General features: G+C 42.9%; 1 protein-coding gene across 5 annotated transcripts in view; it reads left to right on the top strand.

Annotated features, from left to right (window-relative positions):
- Positions 1–23,512, top strand: part of LOC309520968 (clathrin heavy chain 1) — a 64,789-nt gene that overhangs the window by 29,842 nt on the left and 11,435 nt on the right. For all 5 annotated transcript variants that reach the window (XM_082202995.1, XM_082202996.1, XM_082202993.1 and 2 more), the window contains exons 11-28: positions 509–646; positions 868–1,032; positions 1,786–1,966; positions 3,611–3,774; positions 6,042–6,167; positions 6,448–6,590; positions 8,741–8,975; positions 13,412–13,534; positions 14,080–14,225; positions 16,351–16,534; positions 17,597–17,789; positions 18,205–18,362; positions 18,488–18,652; positions 19,468–19,575; positions 20,466–20,633; positions 21,188–21,337; positions 22,269–22,400; positions 22,936–23,046. In XM_082202995.1, the coding sequence (XP_082059121.1) occupies positions 509–646; positions 868–1,032; positions 1,786–1,966; positions 3,611–3,774; positions 6,042–6,167; positions 6,448–6,590; positions 8,741–8,975; positions 13,412–13,534; positions 14,080–14,225; positions 16,351–16,534; positions 17,597–17,789; positions 18,205–18,362; positions 18,488–18,652; positions 19,468–19,575; positions 20,466–20,633; positions 21,188–21,337; positions 22,269–22,400; positions 22,936–23,046 (2,790 nt within the window). The remainder of the gene's footprint in view (positions 1–508; positions 647–867; positions 1,033–1,785; positions 1,967–3,610; positions 3,775–6,041; positions 6,168–6,447; positions 6,591–8,740; positions 8,976–13,411; positions 13,535–14,079; positions 14,226–16,350; positions 16,535–17,596; positions 17,790–18,204; positions 18,363–18,487; positions 18,653–19,467; positions 19,576–20,465; positions 20,634–21,187; positions 21,338–22,268; positions 22,401–22,935; positions 23,047–23,512) is intronic.

Raw genomic sequence — 23,512 nt, 5'->3', positions numbered from 1 at the left:
TAGCTTTGGGCAGTGACAACTCAAATTTGCATGTAAGAGACCAACTCCTTCTGTTTCGACCAACTCCTTCTGTTTCGACCAACTCCGCTCCGCCTTGCTGCTGGAGCCCGATTTCTGTTCTCATCCTGAAGCAAAGTTCTTAACCTAAAGCACTATTTCTGGGTTAGCGGAGTCTGTAACCTGAAGCCTATGTAACCCGAAGCGTATGTAACCTGAGGTACCACTGTGCAGACATAAAGAACTGGGTAAAACTGATTTTGAAAACTATGCTATAGTTTTTCTTAAGAGAAACAAGGTTAAACATGCTTGATATGTGATGGGCACCTGGACATGAAGTGGAATAAATAATATTTTTTGGAAACATTGAATTCAGCCATGTTCTTATGTTGTGGTTTGGAAACGTTGGGAGCTTGAAGTCTGTATTTGGTGAATTAAAGATAAGTTTTGTAGCACACTTAGGCAACGGTTTACGTGTCTGATGGTCATTTGTTTGATTCCTACACTGTAGATTGTTGATGTATTCATGGAGAACAGTTTGATTCAGCAATGTACCTCCTTTTTGTTGGATGCCTTGAAAAATAACCGTCCGGCCGAAGGCCACCTCCAGACTCGTCTGCTTGAGATGAACCTCATTCATGCTCCACAGGTAAACTCTCCTGGGCTAGATGGGTTTTGTGGTGGTGTTTTTTTGAAGCCTCCCTTTCTCATTCCTTCTTGAGGGAGGCAGTTGTTATTTTGCCAAGGGCGGCTCTGTGTAACAATCTACTCATATGTTTCATGTAGAAGATCCACCTACAAGGGTTTTAAGAGCACTAAGTCCCCTATTCCTCTTTTTATAAATTGACTTGCACTGTTGCTAATCCCTAGGTTGCAGATGCTATCCTGGGAAACCAGATGTTCACACATTATGACCGTGCCCACATTGCCCAACTTTGTGAAAAGGCAGGCTTGTTGCAGAGAGCATTGGAACACTACACTGATCTTTACGACATCAAGCGAGCTGTTGTTCATACCCATCTTTTGAACCCGGAGGTAAGATAACGTGCAGCCAAACATTAACCAGTTAGGGTTCATGCTCCATTCTGCACTGTTCTCCTTTGTGTTAGTTGGTTGCTTCCTTTCCTACAGACCCATCAGACCTCCCCTTTTTGCTTCCAGTGATCTTCTGCTTGTATACAAGCCAGTGTGGTATAATAGTGTTGCTGGATCAGGACTGGGGAGACCCAGGTTCAAATCCTTAGTTGGCTATAAAGCTTGCTGATGACTTGGGGCTACACACTCAACTGAATGCACTCTACAGGGTGGTTGTGAGGATAAAACGAAGGAAGCAAAAGAAGGCCTCTCCCCTGCCCTCCGTGCCTACCTTGGCTCTCCTGAAACAACCAAAAAATGATAATGGACCTCAATGCTTTAATACACCTTTGTGCTTCCCTTGGATTGGTAGATACCGTATTTTTCGCTCTATAAGACGCACCAGACCACAAGACGCACCTAGTTTTTGGAGGCGGAAATCAAGAAAAAAAATATTCTGAATCTCAGAAGCCAGAATAGCAAGAGAGATTGCTGCAGAGCAAAAGCAGCAATCCCTCTTGCTGTTCTGGCTTCTGTGATAGCTGTGCAGCCTGCATTCACTCCATAAGACGCACACACATTTTCCCTTACTTTTTAGGAGGGAAAAAAGTGAGTCTTATAGAGCAAAAAATATGGTAATTGAAACTCACGATACAGTAACTATTCATGCCATGGTGTGAACCTGTTTGAATTATTTGCTGCTTCTTTCCATAGTGGCTTGTGAACTTCTTTGGCTCTCTATCAGTTGAAGATTCTGTTGAGTGCCTACGTGCTATGCTGTCTGCCAACATCCGACAAAACCTACAGCTCTGTGTGCAAGTGGCGTCTAAATACCACGAGCAGCTGGGCACCCAGTCTCTTGTGGAGCTGTTTGAATCCTTTAAAAGTTACGAAGGTAAGCCTCGGAAGCAGCGAATAGTGCTCGCTCACCTTGAACTTGTTTTACCGAGGACTGCGGAATGTCAGATAATGGAGGTGGGAGGCTGTTTTTATAGAAGCACTGAAAACAACAGAACGCAAGAATGCATTTTTTTTACACGTTTCTGGCCCCTGTGAGAGGGTAGCAGTGCCTAGCAATGTTGTCAAAGCCAAAACCATGGCTGAGGTTGAGGGCAAGGCACTGGAAATCTTCTACTAATGGAGAAGAGCAAGAAGTAAAATACATTGTGCAAAATAGGCATGTGTATAAGTAAATTTGTATAGTTTAGAGGTAGTAAAAGTAATATTTTTCTTACCCAGCAGATTTTTCACTGTAACTACAGTGGTGCCTCGCAAGACGAAATTAATCCGTTCCGTGAGTCTCTTCGTCTTGCGTTTTTTTCGTCTTGCGAAGCACGGCTATTAGCGGCTTAGCGGCTATTAACGGCTTAGCGGCTTTAAGAAAAAGAAAACAAACTCGCAAGAACTCGCAAGACGTTTCGTCTTGCGAAGCAAGCCCATAGGGAAATTCGTCTTGCGGAACGACTCAAAAAACGCAAAACCCTTTCATCTAGCGAGCTTTTCGTCTTGCGAGGCATTTGTCTTGCGGGGCACCACTGTATTACAGTGCAGCCTAAAGCCATGTCTACATTTGTAGTTCTAATATTAAAAGGGATGGGGCTCTAGTAAGCAGTTTGCAAGCAGCAAGGAGCTTACAAGTCCTGTCTTAAAAGGTAGTTTCTAATTCTTAAAATATTTGCCTGAAATAATGGCTAGCAAAAAGCTTTTAAAAAGCTTAGATTCCCAAACATGCCTACTGAATATTTAGCTAGTAGGTTTTCTAATAGATCAGTAAAGTCACATTTTTATGTATGTAGAGCAGGCCAAATTGAAGATGTTGTACATTGTATCTTATACTGTATTTTATATAATTTACCAAGGGCTAAGTTCATACTTCCCTTTCAGACTTTCCTAGAAGGCCAAACAGATAGTTTTAAGATATAGGGTAGCTTTATTTGCATTGCTGCAAAAAAGATAAAAGAGGCATTTTAAAATCATATTAGTGTGGAATGTTATGGGTAGTCTTGAACTAAATAAATATTTTAAATTCTGTATTCACAGGGTTTAGCCCTGTCTTATTGGACTGATTATCTCCCCATATTGTAATGGTCATTGGCTGCAAAGAGTTAATCCTGACCTGACTAGTGTATTAATTGATTGATTTTTTTCGCAGGATTTGTAAGAAATGGAAATTTAACCAATCATGGAAGAAGTACTATTAAAGATGCTAGAATGAGGGGAGGAAATGAGAAACCCAATACTTATTTCTAGAAGTTGCTAAAAGAATTTAATCAAGTGAATTGTTTATCCGTCTGAGTTAGGAATGCAATGCTGAAAATGCTTCCTAATTTTAAAGCATGGATTAAGGCCATTTTCATTACTGGCTATTGGATCATAATTTGTTGGGCTACCGGTCCTTTGTCTTCAAACACTGTGGTTTTTTGAACCATGCCTTGTTGAAGCTGTTTATATTTGATGCTTGTGGAGGTGCCTTTCTTTTCTCTCTTCCCCTCCACCCCAATGTGGACACCCGCCCAACCACTTAAACCTGTCTCTCTAGGGCTGTTTTATTTCCTGGGCTCTATTGTGAACTTCAGTCAAGACCCAGATGTCCACTTTAAGTATATCCAGGCAGCTTGCAAGACTGGCCAAATCAAAGAGGTAGAAAGAATCTGCCGAGAAAGCAATTGTTACAATCCAGAACGGGTGAAGAACTTTCTGAAGGTAAAACACCCACAGTACCAAACTGAGTGGTGGTATTTTAAATGCCTGTTTAGACTTTTTTCTGTGTCACCTTTGTTTTTCAATATGTTTGTTTTATTTTAAATTGTGTTAACTTTTTATGTTTCTTTGCTGCCCTGGGAAGAAGGGTGGGATAACGATGATGATGATGATGATGATGATGATGATGATGATTTAGTCCTTAATTCTGTTTTTACTGCCCTCTTGGCATTTCTACTTTAATACCACATTGGTGATCTCTCATAATATAACCTCAGGTCATCCTATTACCGTATTTTTTGCCCTATAGGGCGCACCTAGGTTTTTTTTTGGGGGGGGGAATAAAGAAAAAAAATTATTTCCTCCCCAGGTACGAGGCTGGCGCGGGGGAAGCCCAAGCTTCCCCCAGCCCCCAGAACAGCCTGCTATCCGCAAGCCTAGGGAGCCCGGCGCGGAGTTGCGCCAGTCTCCCCAGGCTTGTGCAGAGCTGCTCGAAGCCCGGGCTGCAGGCAGCTCTGCACAGCCCTCGGGAGCCTGTCGCAGAGCCAGGGGCTGCAGGCAGCTCTACGCAGTGCTCCGGAGCCCTGAGGGTTGTGCAGAGCTTCCTGAAGCCTGGAGAGCGAGAGGGGTCGGTGCGCACCGACCTCTCTCGCTCTCTAGGCTTCAGCGAAAGCCTGCATTCGCCCCATAGGACGCACACACATTTCCCCTCCATTGAGTAAATTGAGTATTCGGGAGAATTCATTTCAGACAAACAAAACTAAAGGACTACTTCACACAGTGCATAGTTATCCTTTGGAATTCCCTTCCACAAGATGGCTTTAAAAGGGGATTGGGCACGTTTGTGGAGGATATGGCTACTAAGCCATGACGACTCCTGTATTTACTCCAATCTAATGCTTACCTTTTTTGGGGTGAAATTACGTTGCAAAAATCAAGGTCTCATTTGCATTCGCCAGCAAATACTTTATTTGGTTTCAAGGTTTTGAAAATTGAGGTGCGCATGAGATTCGATGGCGCATTAGACTCGAGTAAATACGGTTTATCTTGCCTCCAGTCCTGAATACAGTATGCTGAGAGAACGCTAGCAGGAGAGGGCTGCTGACCTTTCTTCTTAGTTGTGAGCTCCTCACAGGCAGCTTGTTTGTTGCTGTGGGGAAACCAGATGCTGGACTAGAGGGAAATATTGTCTGAAGCGCTCTTGTGGAAAGCTCCCCACTCTCCTTTCATGAGTTGAGGAGCAAGTAATATGAGCAGAGAGACCTCTGATAATAGGAAGACTGCTTTAGAACGTAGTGCGAGATGTTAGTAGAGACAAGGCTTTAGGCCTGTGATAGAACAGAGGAAAGGGGACATGCATCCCAGAGTTAAGATAGGCAGAGTTCGGAGAGGGACTGAAGAGATCGATAAAAAAAGAGAGCCTACACACAATGGGTGTTGCTTACTTGTCAGGGGACTGCCATCGGAAAAGGGAAGGGAGGCAGAGATACAGGGAGGCTCCGAAAATCTTGCGAAGCAGTTCCTCTTCCTGCGGTGGGGAAAGCCACACCTCTAGTGGGGCAGAGGGGAAGGGAAGCCCCAGCGCCGCACCTTGTCAGTCTGAGGGTGGGCGGAGCCACACCTCTGGGGTAAAGGAGGGGAAAGGGCTAGACTCAGGATGCTGCAGGGAGCCTCAGCACCGCTCCTGGCCAAGCCGGCCAGGAGGGAAACACGCCTCTTGCGCAGAGGAGTAAAACGCAAAGAAGGAAGGAAACGGCTGGGGGTTGCTAAGTTCTTATGTTGGGGGAGGACCGAGAAAGACCCACTCCCGGATTCTGCTAGCGATTGAGGCAGACATGAACTGATGGTTCTGCACTGTAAATAGTTTTTGCACCATAATAAAGCCTGTAAAAGACAGGTTGGAGTCGTGCCTGGTTACTCACGAGCAACCACCACTGACGTCTGACATTACTGAACTGATAAAAATGCCCTTCTGCACTGAAGAGGGCTACTACACCTTTCCATCCCATTGACGATAAATGCACATAGTGGCCCTTTGTAATCTATTGCGGAGGAAACGTGTAATTTCTGGAAAGAGAAGCGCAGCCATGTTGTGTGCCTGTGTCACATAAGTAGTCCATGTTCCACAGTATTGAGCTGGGTTCTTTTGTAATTAACCAGGTTTCCATTCAAGTTTTTCTCTCTTGGACTTTTGTTCTTGCTTGTACTTTATTGTTGCTCTCTTTCTCATAATGGTATGTTGTTGTATTTGCTCCTCTCCGATTGTACAGGAAGCTAAGCTCACAGACCAGCTTCCCCTGATAATCGTCTGTGACAGATTTGACTTCGTCCATGACCTGGTTCTCTATTTGTACCGTAACAACTTGCAGAAATACATTGAGATCTATGTTCAAAAGGTAATGTATCTACACATGCGGTAATTTGATTCATAACTTTTAAGATCATGCTTTTGATGTCAGTGACAGCAGATCCTTACCTTAGACATCCAGCAGAAAATGTGATCGGGAAGTAATCAGAGGATACTCAATATGAAATTTTAAGCATAGCTACAGGTGGCTTTTTATTTAATGATGGTTTTGAATTGGTTGCAATCTGCAGTTTACCAATGTGTCTGTATAACAATAGCTTGGGCATTTTTTGGTGAGACCTGAAACTAAAAATAATGACTTGTTCTAGGTAAACCCAAGTCGTATTCCAGCCGTAGTTGGAGGGCTTCTAGATGTGGATTGTTCTGAAGATGTTATCAAGAACTTGATCATGGTGGTGAGAGGCCAGTTCTCAACAGATGAACTGGTAGCTGAAGTGGAAAAAAGAAATAGGTAAGACCTGCAGACAAACTAATTTTTAAATTCCTTTATTTCTAAAACTTCTTAGATTCCAACTGCAAAGCTATGTGCTTGTAAAAAACCACTGTGTCAAAATACTTCAAAAAACTACTTTAAGTCAGTACCCTTATTAGACCAACTTTTTTCTCTGGGTCACACTTTCAGAATAAAAATTTGCTGCTGCCATACCATTTTTTAATGGATAAGAAATACATTGGAAAACAAAAAGAAACAGCTCCTGATTTATAGCACAGAACACAACTACTTTATGATGTGATCATGGGCCATCCAGAAAATACAAAACCATGCAGCTACATAAGAACACAAATCATTCCCAAAATACAAACAAGCCTCTTTCCTTTTTCCTTAAGTATGTGTACAAACTCAATGAGAGGTGCTTTAGCTGGGAAATCTCATTATATTAGGTTTATTTTATTTTTTTATGATTTCCAGTTTTATACATTTCAATAATTTTACAATCATTTTAACATTTCAAAACTCGAGTTCCTTCCCCCTCTTTCTGCGGTTCCTTAAATTTATTTTTTTATATTTTCTGCATATTCGAAATTTATCTACTTCAAATATATATACTCTTATAAAACTGCAGGTTATTACAATAGTCATGCCAGTGTTCTTATCTGTTTACATAAAAAAATTCCTTCCAGTAGCACCTTAAAGACCAACTAAGTTAGTTCTTGGTATGAGCTTTCGTGTGCATGCACACTTCTTCAGACACACTGAAACAGAAGTTGCCAGATCCTTCTATATAGTGAGAAGGTGGGGAGGGGTATTACTCAGAAGCGTGGTGGGAATGGGAGATTGGCAGATAGTTGAGATGAGCCTGTTGACGACTCTTAACGACTGCAATAGGTCTTAGAGGAAAAGGCAAGGGGTGAGAAGGTGAAAAATGGCTTAGTCATGTATTATCTGTTTACAGTTTATTTGTAAATATGCAATAAACCATTTCCATTCTTTTATAAAAAGTTCGTTGTCTTGATTTCTTATTTTTCCAGTAAGCTCCGCCATTTCTGCATATTCCATACGTTTTTGTATCCATTCTTCTTTCGCTGGGACTACTACTTCTTTCCGTTTTTGGGCAAATAGCATTCTTGCCACCGTAGTTGCATACATGAATAAATTTCTATACAGTTTGGGTAGTTTTGTCCCTATAATTCCCAAAAGAAAGGCTTCTGTTTTTGTTTTTGTTTTTTTAACAAATGTTCTTTTAAACATCTTTTTCAATTCATTACATATCATTTCCGAGTAAGCTTTAACCTTACTACGATATTAAGTTTAATTTGAGACAAACAAACTCTCATCTCCTCATCTACACAAAGAAACCTTTCCCTGATCTGTTCTTGATACTACACTACACTACACTACACTACACTACACTACACTACACTACACTACACTATACTGAAATATTGAAATTTTTCTTTGCTCACCCCTGAACCACACTTGCCATTCTCTTCTGACAAACCAGTGTGCCACACCCTTTAAGAAGCACTGGTCTCAATGGTAAACAGCAGTGAGGGTGGAAGAAAAATGGCTGATGGTGAAGCCATCTGGTCCCAGTCCCAAGATGGAATAGGGGAAGAAATAGTAGACATTCAAGTGAGGCTATTCAGGTGCTATGCACATATTGGGTTTTGCCAAGGCTCGTCGGGAAAAATAATATTGAAAAATGACTGATTTTGCCATCTCCGGAAATGGAAGATGTGGCTGTTACGCAGATTTGTCTCCATCCTTAGGCAAGGGTTCCTTGGTAGATGGAGAACAGGCATTAAAGAAGATAGGCAGTCCTTTATATTAGCAAAGGTGGAAATTTTAGGTGATGCGCAAGGCAAAAACTCAATAGAAGCCAAACTGACCAGCTTTACTTAGGAGTTGGAAGAAATGCTTCCTCATAGAATCAGGTTCCACCATTAGTTTAAAATCCTCTTCCTCTCACTTCAGAATGGTTACATTTCGTATTCTTTGGTTAGCTCCTTAGCAGGGGTCTTCCGTCCTCTTTATGATAAGTGCAGAAGGGGGCGGGAAGGGAGAGAGAGAAGAAAGTTGATTCTGTGATGCAGTTTAAAGGCGGGTCTTTGCTGGTTGCTAGTAGCATAGAAAATTAATGAATTGCATTCTTATTTAAGGCTTAAGCTGCTGCTGCCCTGGCTCGAGTCTCGAATTCATGAAGGCTGCGAAGAACCGGCAACACACAATGCACTGGCTAAAATCTATATTGACAGCAACAACAACCCAGAACGCTTTCTGCGGGAGAACCCCTTTTACGACAGCCGTGTTGTGGGCAAATACTGTGAAAAGAGGGACCCCCACTTGGCATGTGTTGCTTATGAGAGGGGACAGTGTGACCTTGAACTCATAAAGGTATTTTAGTGTTTTCTTGCTGTAGCTTACCTATATTGTGCTCTCTCTTCTCCTCTGTCCCCACCCCCAATTGGACCATGTAAGTGGATTTGATTATATCATGCATATGGAATTGCAGCGAAGAGTGGTTAAGAAATCTGTCAAATCTAATTCTTATTTTCTCATAGTTATGAACATTCAAAGGTTGCCATCTTCTGGTGCACAAGCCAGGATTGTGTATGCAAAGCAGCTTCTCTTAGCTGGTGGCTTTCAAATTGTATATTTTGGGTAACCTATTAATCCTCAATGAGAAGATCAGCAATAGTAGATGAGCCACCTGTTAGTTCAGATATCTTCCCTTCCCCAGTCAGTTTTGAAACAAATTTCCTGGAAGGCTTGTTTGCTCACCACAGCTAGCCCTTCCATATGACAGTTGTGCAGAACCTTTTGTTCTCCAGATGTTGCTAAAATACAACACCCATCAGCTACAAGCACAGCAAGTGGCATGGGGTGATGGGAGTTGTAGTTCAGCAAATATCTGGAGGCCCAAAGGACACCTGCCCTATGGCAGCAAGGAAACATTGGGTGTATTCTAAGGAATGCACTCAGTTTGAATGGTGAGATGCTAATATAGACCTATGTTAGCTTTCTCCAACCCAGTGCTCTGCAGGCCCAACCAATGTAGCTGTTTTGGGGCTGATGGGAGTTGTACTCCAAACAGTGGCGTAGCGTGGGGGGTGCCAGGGGTGCCGGCCACACCGGGCGCAACATTTGGTGGGGGCGCGTTTGGCCGGCCCCCCTCGAGGAAGCAGGAACCTCTCCAAGGCGCAGCGCGCCGATGGTGGAGGAAAAGAGCCGCGCAGCAGCAGCAGCAAAGCCGGGAGGAGGAGGAGGTGGAGCGAGCCTGCTAATTGCTTGCTGGGAATTAAGCGGAAGGCTCCTCCAAAGCCTGGCGGTGGGGCCGAGAGACCTCCTCCCGCCGCCAGCCTTCGGAAGGCTGTCCTGAAGACTTGTGGTGGGAGCAGTGGCGTAGTGTGGGGGGTGCAGGGGGGGCCTGCCGCACCTGGCGCAACATCTGGGGGGGCACGGAAGAGACTCGAGTGCTAAAATCCACGGGTTAGGGGGCGCAAATTACTTGCCTTGCCCCGGGTGCTGAGAACCCACGCTATGCCACTGACTCCAAACATCTGGAGGGCACCAGGTTGGGAAACTGCCTTATATGAACAGTATGTTTGTCCTTGAGTGGTACCCACAATCTTCCGCAGTGCACAGTTGCTCCCTTGCAGCTATGCAGAGGTTCCTTCGCAGGTAGTTCAGTGAAGCATTAGAGAATCCTCTCTCCAAATTTATAAAACACTCTGGTGAATGCAAACAGCTGCTTCACGTGGTGCATAAAAGGTACAGGCAACTTCCTCACTACAAGACTGGGTTACAAATACACATTGTGTTTCTCTGATGAACTGACCCTTTAACACAGAGCTTTCCATGTTGGCGACACACTTTTTAGACATGTTGGTGACACGCTTTTTAGACACGCATCATTTTGCGACACAGCAATTCAGTTTTACTAGCAAACTGGAGGTTAAACTAACCCCTTTCCAGCCCCGGGAGGAGCGTTTGCGTGACACACCTTCACACTGCAGCCGACACACTAATGTCGCGACATACAGTTTGGAAAGCTCTGCAAGTTTAACATATATTAGCAAGTGTGCACAGATTTACTAAGGTATGCGTACTTCAGGCATAGAGCTAGTCTCGGTACTAGTTGTGTTACAGTGAGAGGGGTAAAGACTGGCATCTACTGGAGTTCATACCATGGACACATTATAAGGCACTCTCCCTATTACTGAAATAAATATACAGTGGTACCTTGGGTTACATTTAGCTCGGGAAACTTTTAATGTTTAATAGGTTATTGTATTTTAGTGTTTTGTTGGAAGCCGCCCAGAGTGGCTGGGGAAACCCAGCCAGATGGGCGGGATATAAATAATAAATTATTATTATTATTATTACATATGCTTCAGGTTACAGACGCTTCAGGTTACAGACTCCGCTAACCCAGAAATAGTACCTCGGGTTAAGAACTTTGCTTCGGGATGAGAACAGAAATCGTGCTCTGGGGGTGCAGTGGCAGCAGGAGGCCCCATTATCTAAAGTGGTGCTTTGGGTTAAGAACAGTTTCAGGTTAAGAATGGACCTCCAGAACGAATTAAGTACTTAACCCGAGGTACCACTGTAGTTGAAGATAAGCTTTTAGTGATAAAATGGAATGTGATGAGAAAGTTGAGATAAAGTTATGGCTCACAGCTGATTAGCCAATGGGACACTGTCTCAAAATAAAATCTAACTTTTGTACTGACTACTAAACTGACATTCTGTGGATGCTTTTGCAGCCATATTTGTTGGCATTCAACTTAATGCAGCTCCTTCAAGATGGTTTATTTAGTTTAACAAGATGGAGTGTCAAAATAAAAAAATTCCTTCCAGTAGCACCTTGAAGACCAACTAAGTTAGTTCTTGGTATGAGCTTTCGTGTGCATGCACACTTCTTCAGATACACTGAAACAGAAGTTGCCAGATCCTTCTATATAGTGAGAAGGTGGGGAGGGGTATTACTCAGAAGGGTGGTGGGAATCGGAGATTGGCAGGTAGCTGAGATGAGCCTGATGAGCCTGTTGACAACTCTTAACGACTGTAATAGGTCTTACAGGAAAAGGCAAGGGGTGAGAAGGTGAGAAGTGGCTTTTAGTCATATATAATGAGATAAGAATCCAATGTCTCTGTTCAGACCAGGTGTCTCCATTGTTTTAAGTTTGGTAATGAGTTGCAATTCAGCAGCTTCTCTTTCCAGTCTATTTCTGAAATTCCTTTGTAGTAAAACAGCTACTTTGAGATCTTGTATAGAATGTCCTGGGAGATTGAAGTGTTCTCCTACTGGTTTCTCTGTTTTGTGATTCTTGATGTCAGATTTATGTCCGTTTATTCTTTGGCGTAAGGTTTGGCCTGTTTGTCCAATATAGAGAGCTGAAGGACACTGTTGGCATTTGATGGCATACACAATGTTAGACGATGAGCAATTAAATAGTCCCGAGATGGTATGTGTGATGTTGTTGGGGCCAGTAATGGTGTTGTCCGGGTGTATGTGGCAGCAAAGTTGGCATCTGGGTTTATTGCAGGCTCTGGTGCCAGTGTCCGTGTTAAGTCTGGTTGTAGTATTATTGTGGGTTAGGAGTTGTTTAAGATTGGGTGGCTGTCTGTAGGCAATGAAAGGTCTTCCTCCCAGAGCTTGAGAAAGAGAACTGTCATTGTCCAGGAGAGGTTGTAGATCTCTGATGATGCGTTGAACTGTTTTAACTTGGGAGCTGTATGTGATGACTAGTGGTGTTCTGTTATTTTCTTTTTTGGGTCTGTCTTGCAGCAAGTTCTCTCTGGGTATCAGTCTGGCTCTGTTGATCTGTTGTCTAACTTCATCTGCTGGGTATTTTAGTTCTGAAAAGGTTTGCTGTAGATCTCTTAGGTGAGAGTCTCTGTCTGTAGAATTGGAACAGATGCGGCTGTAACGTAGTGCCTGGCTATATACAATGGACTGTTTGGTATGTTTGGGATGGTAGCTAGAGGCATGTAGATATGTTTGTCGGTCAGTTGGTTTACGGTATAAGGTGGTGTCTATGCGTCCATCCTGTATTTTTATAGTAGTGTCCAAAAAATGTATTTCTTGCATAGATTGATTCATTGTAAGGTTGATTGTGGGGTGAAAATCATTGAATTTCTGGTGAAAGGTGTCCAGGGTCTGTTGACCATGTGTCCAGATGATAAAAATATCGTCAATGTATCGCAGGTACAAGAGAGGTTTGAGTGGGTAGGAGTTTAGGAAACGTTGTTCTAAATCTGCCATGAAGATGTTGGCATACTGTGGGGCCATGCGGGTGCCCATTGCTGTGCCGCTGATCTGAAGGAACAGGTCATCACCGAATTTGAAGTTGTTGTGGGTAAGGACAAATTGGCAGAGTTTGGTGGCAAGGTCCGCTGTGGTTTTATACCAAGAACTAACTTAGTTGGTCTTTAAGGTGCTACAGGAAGGAATTTTTTTATTTTGACTATGGCAGACCAACACGGCTACCCATCTGTAAGATGGAGTGTGTTATTGAAAGGACACTCAACATTTGCACTTCATCCAGCTGCTTCCTTGTTCTGTCTTGCAATCAGATCTCTGGAGCCTCTCGATCTGTGCTTGGTGAATCTCTTCTCAGTAAAGGCTGTGTGTCCATGAGTTTTCCGAAAAGGAAAGCCAGCTTCGAAAAGCAAGGTGCCACAGAATTGGAAGCGTTGCAAATTAAATGGAATTACAGCCTAATTACGGCTTCCAGTGAATCTGGAAATAGCTGCCTAGAAATAGCTGCTTTTAGTCCAAATATATACTCCATGCGTTTATTGTCCTTTTCCTTTGTTTCTTTCAGGTCTGCAATGAGAACTCCTTGTTCAAGAGCGAAGCTCGCTATCTGGTGCGCAGGAAAGATCCAGAACTGTGGGTAAACGTTCTGGAGGAAAACAATCCATTCAGGAGGCCGCTCATTGATCAGGTATAGCAAGTAGAGTGAATTTGTACAAAATAGGTAGAATGTAGTGGTTGGTGACTGAGCAAGAAGAGAAACGTCATCTGTTCTTCAGCATTGTGCTCTGAAAAGGGTAGCAGTTGCCAGAGATCTTATGTAGTCCCTCATTTCCCATAGTTCTCCTCTAAATGAGATCAGCCTTGCCCCTCTAATTCTCTATGCCTGCTTGCTTGCCCGCCTGCTTGCTCCATAAGAGTATCATTTGTTTTTCCCTTGTTTCTCTGCCTATGATTTTTCTCTCTCCAAACACCCGTAAACCCTTCCGTGCTGAACTCTTATTTTCTGGTGGGGAAGGCTGCTTGTGATTCTGTGTTAGATACATGCCAAGCAAGCCAAATAGTTTGATGCTTATACTTCTTCCAGACCCATCTATTTCCTTCATAAACTAAACTTGTGTTCCTTGAAAGTTAAATGTACTCCTGCTCTCCTTTCCTAACTGGCTTCCTAAAACTACGTTACTAGTATGCTCTCTTCATGGCAGACATTTGTTTTTGTTTTTTTAAAACATTCAGGTTGTCCAAACCGCATTGTCAGAAACACAGGATCCAGAGGAGGTTTCTGTGACTGTCAAAGCTTTCATGACAGCCGACTTGCCCAATGAGCTCATTGAGCTACTGGAAAAGATTGTTTTGGATAACTCTGTCTTCAGTGAGCACAGGTAGGAAAGGGAAGGCCCTCCCTCCCCACTACACTAAATATGCATGGAAATGAGTGTTATGAGTGCGAGGCTTCGTAGTGTAAGGTTTGCTCTAAAATGGGTATACTATATATAGCAGAAGTAGTAGACCAGCCACTGCAAGCCTACTTGTCCGCCCCCCACAGCAGTTTCAGATGGGACCCTTCCCAGTACAGTCATACCTCAGGTTACAGACACTTCAGGTTGCGCTTTTTCAGGTTATGGACACACCAAAACCCGGAAGTACTGGAACGGGTTACTTCCAGGTTCGGTGGTTGCGCATGCGCAGAAGCGCTAAGTCACTTTGCGCATGTGCAGAAGTGCTGAATTGCAGCCCGCACGTGCGCAGACGCTGCGCTGCGGGTTGTGAACTTGCCTCCCGCACAGATCACGTTCACAACCCGAGCGTCCACTGCATTTAGCTGTGGCAGCACAATCCTTTTTTTTTATTATCTCAGCCGTTGCCCCATCCTCCTTACCCTTTGCTTCAAGATGTTTCATGAGGCTTTTCTTATGATTGAGAATGGAACTTAGCTGTGTTGGTCTGCTTGGCATTATTGTTTGGAACTGCAAGGGAAGTCAGCTGTGTTGGGGGCTGTTTTCTCAGGGGCCCTGAAATGGGAGACCCCAAAGACTTTTTCCATTGGGGTCAAGCAGAATGCAGCTCTGGAAAAGGCATTTCCCGTCCTCTCTAGTGCGCTCAGCGAAATATATCAGCTGGTATATGCACACTTAGTCTTCTGGCTTAACACAGCAAGAAGAGTGAGACATTGTAGATCTAATGTACTATTTATGTACACACTATGTAAAGACACAGGCATAATGGCGTCCGTTCTCTCTGGCTCTGAGAGAACAAACAAAAAGAAATAAAAGCGAAAGTACAGTGTAATAGTACCCGCAGCGGAAGAGATAAGACTTCTTCCTTTCCCAGAGTTGTCCCAGACAGGCATGTGATTTAAAACAACCTCATCTGCAGCATCGGAGGAGTGAAATTGCTAAAAGTTTTCTTGTAGATAGAGGCAACCGTGGTGCATAGTTTGCTGCAGAGACGTTTGAACTGTGAATAATAATAGCAATAAATAATGAGTGAATTATTATTATTATTATTATTATTATTATTATTATTATTATTATTAGCTGTCCATCTGACTGATTTTCCCCAGCCGCTCTTGGTGGCTTTCAGCAGATTAAGCCATCAGACAGAGTAAAACATCAATCCTTAAAAACTTCCCTAAACAGGGCTGCGTTCAGGTGTTGTCTAACAGTCTGATAGTTGTTTATTTCCTTGACATCTGATGGGAGGGCATTCCACAGGCCAGGTGCCACTACTGAGAAGGCCCTCTGCCTGGTTCCCTCTCACCTCACTTCTCACAGTGAGAGAACCACCAAAAGGCCCTCGGAGCTGGATCTCAGTGTCCGGGCTGGATGCTGGGGGCGGAGACACTCCTTCAGGTATACAGGGCATCCTGGAACAAGCATCTTGTTTCAGTTGCTCAGCAAATTTTTACTGAGTATCAATTGTTTTGTGAATCAGCATGTGAAATTGAGTATATGGCAGCTTATCAAAACATGAGTTTGGTATGAATTTTAAATTTGGGAGTCTCTATTCTCTGTAGGCTTGGGAAGGTAGCACAGATGAATCGAGTGCTGCTTACAATAAATACAATAAATAAACCAATTACTTATTAAAGAGACAAAGAGCCAATAAAATATTAATGGATTTGTTAAATTAAATATTAATGAATTCTTACTGAGCTTTTGGCCCTCTGCCACGCTCGCTTTCACACTTGGCCTCCCTGTACAAGGAGAAATGTACCAGTGTTGTTCAGTCTTGTGCTGAAAATGGCTAGCCACCTCAGTTATATAGTGTGACAGGCTAGAACCCTGCTCATTTTTCTATTACGTTGTGAAGTTGCATTGACTTCAGCTGCTAGAAACTAGTTTTGGTTTCAAGTTAATTAATGCTCACTTTTAAAACTGGTTACTGTTGCCCACACATAGTTGTCTTTTATTCCTGCGCCACTCCTAAAATACTCTTACGCAAATTCAGCAGGGAAGCCTGCTAGTTGAATTTACTTCTTGACTGTTTCGTTCTTTGCCCTTAAAGGAATCTTCAGAATCTCCTAATACTGACGGCCATTAAAGCAGACCGAACACGCGTGATGGAGTATATAAACCGTCTAGACAACTATGATGCCCCAGATATTGCAAATATTGCTATTAGCAATGAGCTGTACGAAGAAGCTTTTGCCATCTTTCGGAAATTTGATGTGAATACTTCCGCAATTCAGGTGAGGCTCAGTACAGATCAACAGCTAGTGCATCTTGCAGAGACCTCCCTTGACCTAGAAAATTAAATATTGTAATGCTTATGCATGAAACGTCAGCAAAGTGTAGCACACTTGGATGTTTATATCAGGCATAGGCAAACTCGGCCCTCCAGATGTTTTGGGACTACAACTCCCATCATCCCTAACAGGACTAGTGGTCGGGGGTGATAGGAATTGTAGTCCCAAAACAGCTGGAGGGCCGAGTTTGCCTATGCCTGGTTTCTATACCTGAAGAGCAAGAAGGGAGTCTTAACTTCAAGGATGAGTGACAGTGGCTGTTTCCTTGGGTGTATTGGGTAGATTTATATAAACCTGTTCAGTGATGTCCAAGGCTTTGCCAGAAACTGTCATCACCTACATGAGCTGCTGAACCTTTTTTTTTTCTTCCTCAAGATGGCAAGCTTTCTATTTGCCCGGTAAATCCACTAGACATATACCAATATATGCAGCATTGGATGAATGGGGAGAGGTTGTGCCCATATAATGCAACAGTCTATGGAACACTGCTTTATACAGTGGTACCTCTGGATACGAATTTAATTTGTTCCGGGGGTCCATTCTTACCCTGAAACATTTGCATCCAGAGGCGCCTGTTCTGCGCATGCGCGGGCGGCGGAAACCTTTCCGTTACTTCTGGGTTTGCCGTGTGCGTTGCCCGAAGCATTCGTATCCAGAGGTGTTCGTAACTAGAGGTGCCACTGTATATAAAATCTGAACCCTTGCTATATGAACACTGTTTCATGTATAAATTGTCAGATTCAGTGATTTGTTTTAAAGGATTATGTTACTTTGTGCATTTTATTTGTTTACACAAACCACAGGGTGGTTTTCATCAGCGTAAAGGACAATGTATAAACCATCTAAATAAACAAAATATTCTAGTGATATTCTAAGGTGGTTTGGGCTTTGTACCTTTTTCTAGACTTGAATCATTCTTTTTCTTTTTCTTTCTCCCCCACCCCAAATTCTCTATGGTGCCCACTGGAAATTTATTGAGACTTTCATTTTGGAAACCTCTCCTAGGTGTTGATAGAACACATTGGCAACTTGGATCGTGCTTATGAATTTGCCGAGAGATGTAATGAACCAGCAGTTTGGAGCCAGCTGGCTAGAGCACAGCTTCAAAAGGACTTGGTGAAGGAAGCTATAGATTCTTACATAAAGGCTGACGATCCTTCTGCCTACATGGAAGTTGTCCAGGCAGCCAACAGAAATGGTAAGCTCAAATAGTTCTTTTCACTTAGCAGGACGTGGTAATTTTACTCCTTGCTCGATTAGCGGAAATCCTTTGGGAAGACCATCATTTGACAAAGCTGGATTGTATAAAACATCCCCATGCCAGATCTCTTCAGCATGTACCTCTAATTCTGAAAGGGTTGCATGGTAATAAATAGAAATATGTTAAGTTTGTTTAAAAACACTGCCCAAAGGTACTTCAGATAAATGAATTACTAGAATATCCATCCTGTTCAGGATTGGTATTTCAGTACAATATACATAAAATCTATTTGTAATTCTGAGAGGTGGAGCATATTGTTGCTTCTTTACAAGTGTAGGGAACAAAAACTAAACTAAATTCAAGGGAACTAATGTATCTTTATCCTCTTCTCTCCCCTCGCCTGCTTGTTAAGATAACTGGGAGGATCTGGTTAAATTTTTACAAATGGCTAGGAAAAAGGCAAGGGAATCTTACGTCGAGACTGAACTTATATTTGCCTTGGCAAAAACTAATAGGCTCTCGGAGCTGGAAGAGTTTGTCAGCGGCCCAAACAATGCTCACATACAGCAGGTACGTTTTCTACTTGAATGCTAGCACTTCCAGCTAAACTAACTTCTGACCTGGATCTTGAAATACGGCAGCTCCAGCTTTTGTGCCCCAGCATTCCTTCACTGTCGCAAACTCTTCCTCTTTAGGTTGGCGATCGCTGTTATGAGGAGGGCATGTACGATGCGGCCAAACTTCTCTACAACAATGTGTCTAACTTTGCTCGCCTGGCATCTACACTGGTTCATCTTGGGGAGTACCAGGCAGCTGTTGATAGTGGCCGCAAAGCCAACAGCACCAGGACGTGGAAGGAGGTAACTCGTTTTGTGCTGCAAGGGAAGGTATTAAGACTAGCAGTTAAAGATCTCGCCACAAACTAATGGCTGCTGTTAAAAAAAAACCAACCACCCCAGTGCAAAAGGCAATACCTTTTTTAGATAATCCATTGCATCTTCTGTTCTGAATTGCAGGACCAAAGGTAGGGCATGTGGGAGAGGTTGGGTGCAGGGATACCAAAGAAGGATGCTAAGAACATCAGAATGCTCTGTTCTAGTGCTTTATTAAAGAAGGTATGGATTTACAGCAAAACAGCCTGCCAGTTCTCCAAGCCTTTGCAGATGCAGGGCGGACACCCCAGCAAGAAGATGGCTTGTCCGCGCCCAGGCCAGTGTGCATACAATCTTTATACACAAAGCAGCATATGTCACTTTGTCTAGGACCTCCCAACACTTCACCTGCCCAGATGAGGGCATAGGTGGCAAATACCCAGGTCTTACAGATAGCTCCCCTTTCTGGGCTCTCAGCCCTGAGCCCAAGGAGAAGGATAACATCCAAGTGAGCCAGTTAGCTTATATCAAAGCAAGTGAATAAACATATATGAGCTCATTTCTACAACCACTACCAATTAATTGTGGGGTTATCTTGACTACCAAGATGGTACTAGCAAAGCTTCTGGAACAGTCCACATGAGGGTCAACACAACCTTCATACCTACTTTATGGAAAATATTTCAGATCAATGTCCATGTGGGGGACTGGCTCAAATCCTGATCTTAAGGGATATAAGGTATTTGGGCAAGTTGATTTGTAACGCAGTTTGCTAACAGCATTTTTTTGTTTCCCACTTGCAGGTGTGCTTTGCGTGTGTGGATGGAAAGGAGTTCCGGCTTGCGCAGATTTGTGGCTTACACATAGTAATCCATGCTGATGAGCTTGAAGAGCTGATCAGCTATTATCAGGTGGGATTCCTTTAACTGTTTTGAAAGTGTAAAATGCCCCTGGCTGCTTGTTTGCAGCAGTGCTATTATAGTATTTAAAACCCGATTCCCCACCTTTCCTCCAACAAGCTTAAGACAGCTAACGCAAGCTAAAAGATCCATAGTATTTATGGCTTAAGTTAATGTTAATTGATATCCAGTATGGACAGGGCTAAAGCCAGGTGTACATCTCTAGAAAACTGTAGCTGGAGGAATTAATGTTATGCCACAAGTTTTCTTTGCTTCAGTAGAATATTCTACACATTCATTAGGAGGCTAGAGAACCACTTCAAATGGCTGTGCAGGTGCACCAAGGTGTGTCGTCAGTGTGTCATAGTCTAAATGTTGGGCCTTCTAGTTCCCAGCTGCTGATTCATACTAAATGGCCCACATACCTTATCCTTCATTTATGAACAAGCTACTACAATGGTACCTTGGTTTTCGAACGTAATCTGTTCTGGAAGACAGTTCGGCTTCCAATACATTTGAAAAGCAAGGCGCAAAGGGCCTTGCAGAGGCGACCTGCAATTTCAGTAGAGAAAATTGGGGGGGGGGACGCAGCGGAAGCCGTTCTACTTCCGAGGTGTGTTCGAAAATGGAAGCATTTCCTGCTTGGTTTTTGGCGTTTGAAAACCGAAACGTTCTGCTTCTGAGACACTTGAAAACCGAGGTACTACTGTACTACTGACTTTGAATGTTGCCTAAAGGTGTTTAGAACATCCTATATCTAAGTTAAACAGTCTCTTCTGCAATCTTTTTTAATACATTCCGTCTTCAGGCATTATCACTGGTTTTAAAATTGCAAGGCTTTTTCATTTTTCTTTGCAAGTGAGATACATGCTTCTTAAACATGCTGTGGTTTTTAATCCTAGGATCGCGGATACTTTGAAGAGCTGATTGCCCTCTTAGAAGCTGCTCTGGGCCTTGAGCGTGCCCACATGGGGATGTTCACTGAACTTGCCATCTTGTACTCTAAATACAAACCTCAGAAGATGAGAGAGCACCTGGAATTGTTTTGGTCCAGAGTCAACATTCCCAAGGTATTTGAGAGTATACCTGCAATTGAGTCAATCATGTAACACAAATTATTTAAAAGTTGTTTTTTTTTTAAAAAAGGCCTGCTTTCCTAGCAACAAAAATACATGTCAATTCAAATAAAATAAAAACCATAGTGGACACAGAAAAAAAAAGTCATAGGACAAGGGTAATATCCAAAGATATTCCAGAAGAAAGTTTTTACTGTGGAAAGCTGGGAGTGAGGTGGCCAGGTGAATATTGAGGGCGAGAGGAGTGGGCAGTTCCTGGGGGAAATGGAGAAAAGATCCTGACCTGTTTAGTTACCCACCTTCTGATTTCCACAAGCAGGACAATGCAGAACGTGGTACCCAGTGGTGGAATACTGGGCAAGTTCATGGGGATAGCAGTAGTTCTTCAGCTATCTTGGCCTCAGGCTATTTAAGGCTTGCACTGTCAAAGATTGCATACTTTAATTGGGCCCCGAATTAAACAGAGCGAGTGGCCTGAATTCTTGTCTACTTAAACTATTGCTTTGGCTACTGCCTGATTTGTACCTTTCCTTTCCTCTCCCCACAAGGTGCTTCGGGCAGCAGAACAGGCCCATCTTTGGGGAGAGCTGGTTTTCCTCTATGACAAATACGAAGAATATGACAACGCAATAATTACAATGATGAACCACCCTACGGATGCATGGAAGGAAGGGCAGTTCAAGGACATAATTGCAAAGGTAAGCAGCTGTAATGGTAACAACTCCTCAGCTTGACCCCAAAACATGTTGAGTTTCACACCGGTTCAGGTATTCAGATCTGTTGGTGTGTCTTGAAAACCCAGCGCGTGGCCAAGGGAGTATAAGACATGGCCAAATCTTCCTGCGGCAGAAACACCATACATCATTCAGCTTCTTAATAATACATTCTGATTTTCTAAAGTTGCTTCTCTGAGAAACAGGCGCTTATGCACCCTCATCCAATCCATTATTGCCAGACACTGTTTTAGCACCAAAACAGCTTCCTCAGATTTAGATGGAAAGAAGAGGGAGAGAGTTGGGTATCATCTGCATACTGGTGGCACTGAACCTCAAAGCACCGGGCAAGCTCTCCCAGCAGTTTCATGTGGTTTTGACAACTATTAACTCTTTAGTTAATAGGAGAGCCAGTGTGGTGTAGTGGTTAAGAGTGGTAGACTCGTAATCTGGTGAACCGGGTTTGCGTCTCCGCTCCTCCACATGCAGCTGCTGGGTGACCTTGGGCTAGTCACACTTCTTTGAAGTCTCACAGCCCCACTCACCTCACAGAGTGTTTGTTTTGGGGGAGGAAGGGAAAGGAGAATGTTTCTGCTTTGAGTCTCCTTCTGGTAGTGATAAAGCGGGATATCAAATCCAAACTCTACTCTTCTTCTTTATCCAGCCCAACGGCATCAGAAATGCATCACTTCTTAGGTACACTTAAGTTAGCAACTATGATTCCATTTTCTAAGGATGGCAGCATGATAAAGCTTGCAGATTTATTTATTTGCTCTAACTTTTTATACAGTACTGCTGTGCAGAGCTGTTAAAGACTCCTGAGCACCAAATAAGAGGGTCATAGTTAACTAAATGCTGTTCGTTAAATCACTCTCAGGGGCAGCCAATTACCTCACAGCTTGAATTTGTTCTCTAGGTGGCCAATGTGGAGCTATATTACAAAGCGCTGCAGTTTTACTTGGATTATAAACCACTGCTGATCAATGATCTCCTCCTGGTATTATCTCCAAGGCTGGATCACACCAGGACGGTCAGCTTTTTCTCCAAGGTGAGTTAGAGGAGGCACAAATTTAAAATGGGCTAAATTACATACTTCTCTTGAAGACCTTTCCATTTCAATTTGTACCTTCAAGCCAAAAGGGGTTTCATCTCTTATCATTCCAAGACATAATAATAATAATAATAATTTATTATTTATACCCCACCCATCTGGCTCAGTTTCCTTAGACTAACTTTTCCCCCCGTTTCCAAATCCTCCTGTTGCATACATAAATTTGTATAAAATGACTTAAGGTAGAAATGTGAATGTATGGGGGGATGGCGAGGAAATGGTGTTGGCTTTCGTACATCTGTATTGTAAAGTAATATGTGAAAACCAATTAAAAAAAACACATTAAAAATGACTTAAGGTCTTAAATTGTGGATATACCATTTGTTCCAATAAGGTTTTGTTTTGGGAGATGACTAGTTTCTAGGGTTTAATGTGACTTAAATTAGGTGGGCCCTGTTACCTTAGAGATGTACTTTGTGGGAGGCCCTTCAGCAAGAACAACTCTTTGCCTAAACAATTGCATTGCCCCTAGGTTAATCAACTGCCTCTAGTGAAACCTTACCTGCGCTCAGTCCAGAATCATAATAATAAAGGAGTCAATGAAGCGCTGAACAATCTTCTGACAGAGGAGGAAGACTACCAGGTGAGTTTGCCAGCGATTATGGCATTTTTCTATAGAAGCATAATTATGGCATATATGCAGAATGACTACATAATTCATTACTTTAAAATGCTTAATCTTTGTATCAGCTCCATACATTCCTCTTCAGCCAGGCCTTTGGTTGATTAATTAATATTCAATGGCCTTTTAAATGTGTTTGTGGGAGGGGGGGTTATTATTATTTTTTGTTGTAACTATTTTCTGCTTTTACCCTGTATTTTTTATCTCGTGAACTGCCCTGAGGTCTTCAGAATGAAGGGCAGTATATAAATTAAATAAATAAGCAAATAAATAAATTAACACACACACACACACACAATTTGCTCAGAAGGCCCTTTGGCTGAAAAATGTTCCCCATCACTGCATTAAACAGATCTGAGGTCAGTGGTTTTAAGTGCGTACAGAGTAGTTTCTGATGTAAATCTGTAGCCCGCTACTTAAAGCCCAT

Source organism: Podarcis vaucheri, assembly GCF_965113315.1.
Source record: "Podarcis vaucheri genome assembly, chromosome: 16".
NCBI lineage: Eukaryota > Metazoa > Chordata > Lepidosauria > Squamata > Lacertidae > Podarcis > Podarcis vaucheri.
The sequence above is the reverse complement of the archived record's forward strand: the minus strand, read 5'-3'. Positions and strand labels throughout refer to the sequence as shown.